Source organism: Argentina silus (assembly GCF_951799395.1).
Source record: "Argentina silus genome assembly, chromosome: 6".
Taxonomy (NCBI): domain Eukaryota; kingdom Metazoa; phylum Chordata; class Actinopteri; order Argentiniformes; family Argentinidae; genus Argentina; species Argentina silus.
Window position 1 is genome coordinate 1,372,378 of NC_139660.1, and position 2,500 is coordinate 1,374,877.

A 2,500-nucleotide genomic window follows, 5' to 3' on the forward strand; every position below is an offset into this window, starting at 1 on the left:
CGGGGCCCTGTGGGAGACTCGGGCCCTGTGGGAGACTCGGGGCCCTGTGGGAGACTCGGGGCCCTGTGGGAGACTCGGGGCCCTGTGGGAGACTCGGGCCCCGTGGGAGACTCGGGCCCCGTGGGAGACTCGGGCCCCGTGGGAGACTCGGGTGCGTTTGAACAGGACGTACTCGTGGCTGAGCCCAGGAGGTTCTTGGAAGACTTGTCCTCAGAGGGTTGGTAGCCAGGAGGGTAGTCTGGGGAGGGAGAGAGGTCAGAGGTCAGAGCTGGGAGCATATACACACACACAGAGGCACGCACACACACACACACAGGCGTGGCCACACACACACACAGATAGCACACACACACACACAGAGGCACACACACACACACACACACACACACATAGATGGAACAAACACACACACACGCACACCATCTTACCGTAGTCCTCGTCCAGGTACTCCAGCCTCTCAGAGGGGTACTGGGAGTCTGCTATCTCCTCATACTCCTCCACCATGCTGGTGCCAAACACCCTGGAGAAGACACACACACACACACACGGTTATGGTTATTCCTCTCTCTCTCTCTCTCACACACACACACACACACACACACACACTCTCCTCAGCTCCCAGGCCTCCCATCACACCCCCCACATGCCCTATAGGAGGGCAGAGTTCAGTCAAACACACAGGGAGATTACACACAGTGTTTCCCCATACATGTTCTCTGTTCTCTGTTATCTAAAGCCAACAAGGCCCTGCCACTCAGCCCCCAGGCCTGGGGGAGATAAGGGGGGCTTCAACACCAGGCCAACCTCCATCCACACAGCTACACCTATCACCTCACCTCACCGCTGAGCTTATCTGTCTGCTGAGGGGAGCAGAGTGAGGTGGATCTGAACATTGAACCAGTGACAGAGATGTGAGGAGGAGGAGGAGGGGGTGGGGGGGGGGGCGAGGGGGCACCTTCCAGTCAACTCTCTCATGACCTCCGCGCACAACCTTCCCTCAACCTGACCTGATCTTTACTCCTCTAGGGCGGTGTGTGTGTGTGTGTGTGTGTGTGTGTGTGGTGTGTGTGTGTGTGTGTGCGCGGTGGGTAGAAGTACATCCACCTCAGCAGGGAGGACAACCAGTCCATGGCCCCTATCTAAGACGCTGACTGCAGGAGGAGGTCTTTTAAGGTGCCTTCTCCTGTCTGGGGAGGGCGTGGCCTAGAAGCCCTGTGTGCTGTGAGGTCATCTGAGGAGGGCGTGGCCTAAAGGCCCTGTGTGCTGTGAGGTCATCTGAGGAGGGCGTGGCCTAGAAGCCCTGTGTGCTGTGAGGTCATCTGAGGAGGGGCGTGGCCTAGAAGCACTGTGTGCTGTGAGGTCATCTGAGGAGGGCGTGGCCTAGAGGCCCTGTGTGCTGTGAGGTCATCTGAGGAGGGCGTGGCCTAGAGGCCCTGTGTGCTGTGAGGTCATCTGAGGAGGGCGTGGCCTAGAGGCCCTGTGTGCTGTGAGGTCATCTGAGGAGGGCGTGGCCTAGAGGCCCTGTGTGCTGTGAGGTCATCTGAGGAGGGCGTGGCCTAGAAGCCCTGTGTGCTGTGAGGTCATCTGAGGAGGGCGTGGCCTAGAGGCCCTGTGTGCTGTGAGGTCATCTGAGGAGGGCGTGGCCTAGAGGCCCTGTGTGCTGTGAGGTCATCTGAGGAGGGCGTGGCCTAGAAGCCCTGTATGCTGTGAGGTCATCTGAGGAGGGCGTGGCCTAGAAGCCCTGTATGCTGTGAGGTCATCTGAGGAGGGCGTGTTCCACATCGCTCACATACAGTTGCCTGTATGGAACCTCCATATAGGGCCATAGGGAGTGGCTGTGTGTGTGTGTGTGTGTGTGTGTGTGTGCAATACCTCCATATACAGAGCATATGAAGTAATGCACAGCCAGCCCTACTCTGGGCCCCCTAACCCAGTTAGTATGATGTATCGGCGAGGGGGAGGGAGGGAGGGGGGAGGGAGGGAGGGAGAGAGAGAGAGAGCCCTGGGGGGGTGTAAGTGCTGGCAGACCAGGAAGTATTTTAGTCTGAGCCAAAGTGAACCGGGCCGCGGGCCAGAACAACACACATTTCCTAGAAATCCTATAGACACACAGCGTCTCACAGTATGGGCCCGGGCTTTCCTGGAAAACCTAATGGAAAACAGTACAGTACATAAACAGGCTTTTTAAGGCGAACACTGATACACACCAATACAAACTTCCATTAGCAAAGCTACAGGTCTCGAACAAACGCTTCCAACAACGTCCAGCGAGGAATGAGAGGCTGTGTTGTGGTGCTGAATAAAGCAGGCTGTTGTTTTGTCCGACTGTGTTCTGTCGCCCAGAGGGAGACATAAAGACTTGGCCTGTTCCACTGAAGTAGCTGCAAACACTGGAACATGTCCTCTCCCGTCCTCCCCTCCCCTCCCCCACCGTCCCGTCGTACCCTCCCCCCTCCCTCCCCCCTCCCCTCCCCCACCGTCCTGTCGTACCCTCCCCCCT

The 2,500-nt window shown here is 58.0% G+C and overlaps 1 protein-coding gene across 1 annotated transcript in view; it reads right to left on the bottom strand.

Moving 5' to 3' along the window:
- Window positions 1-2,500, bottom strand: part of suco (SUN domain containing ossification factor) — a 55,244-nt gene that overhangs the window by 13,029 nt on the left and 39,715 nt on the right. The window contains exons 14-15 of the mRNA XM_083671513.1: window positions 429-520; window positions 56-238 (exon numbers count right to left, since the gene is read on the bottom strand). Of these exons, the coding sequence (XP_083527639.1) occupies window positions 56-238; window positions 429-520 (275 nt within the window). The remainder of the gene's footprint in view (window positions 1-55; window positions 239-428; window positions 521-2,500) is intronic.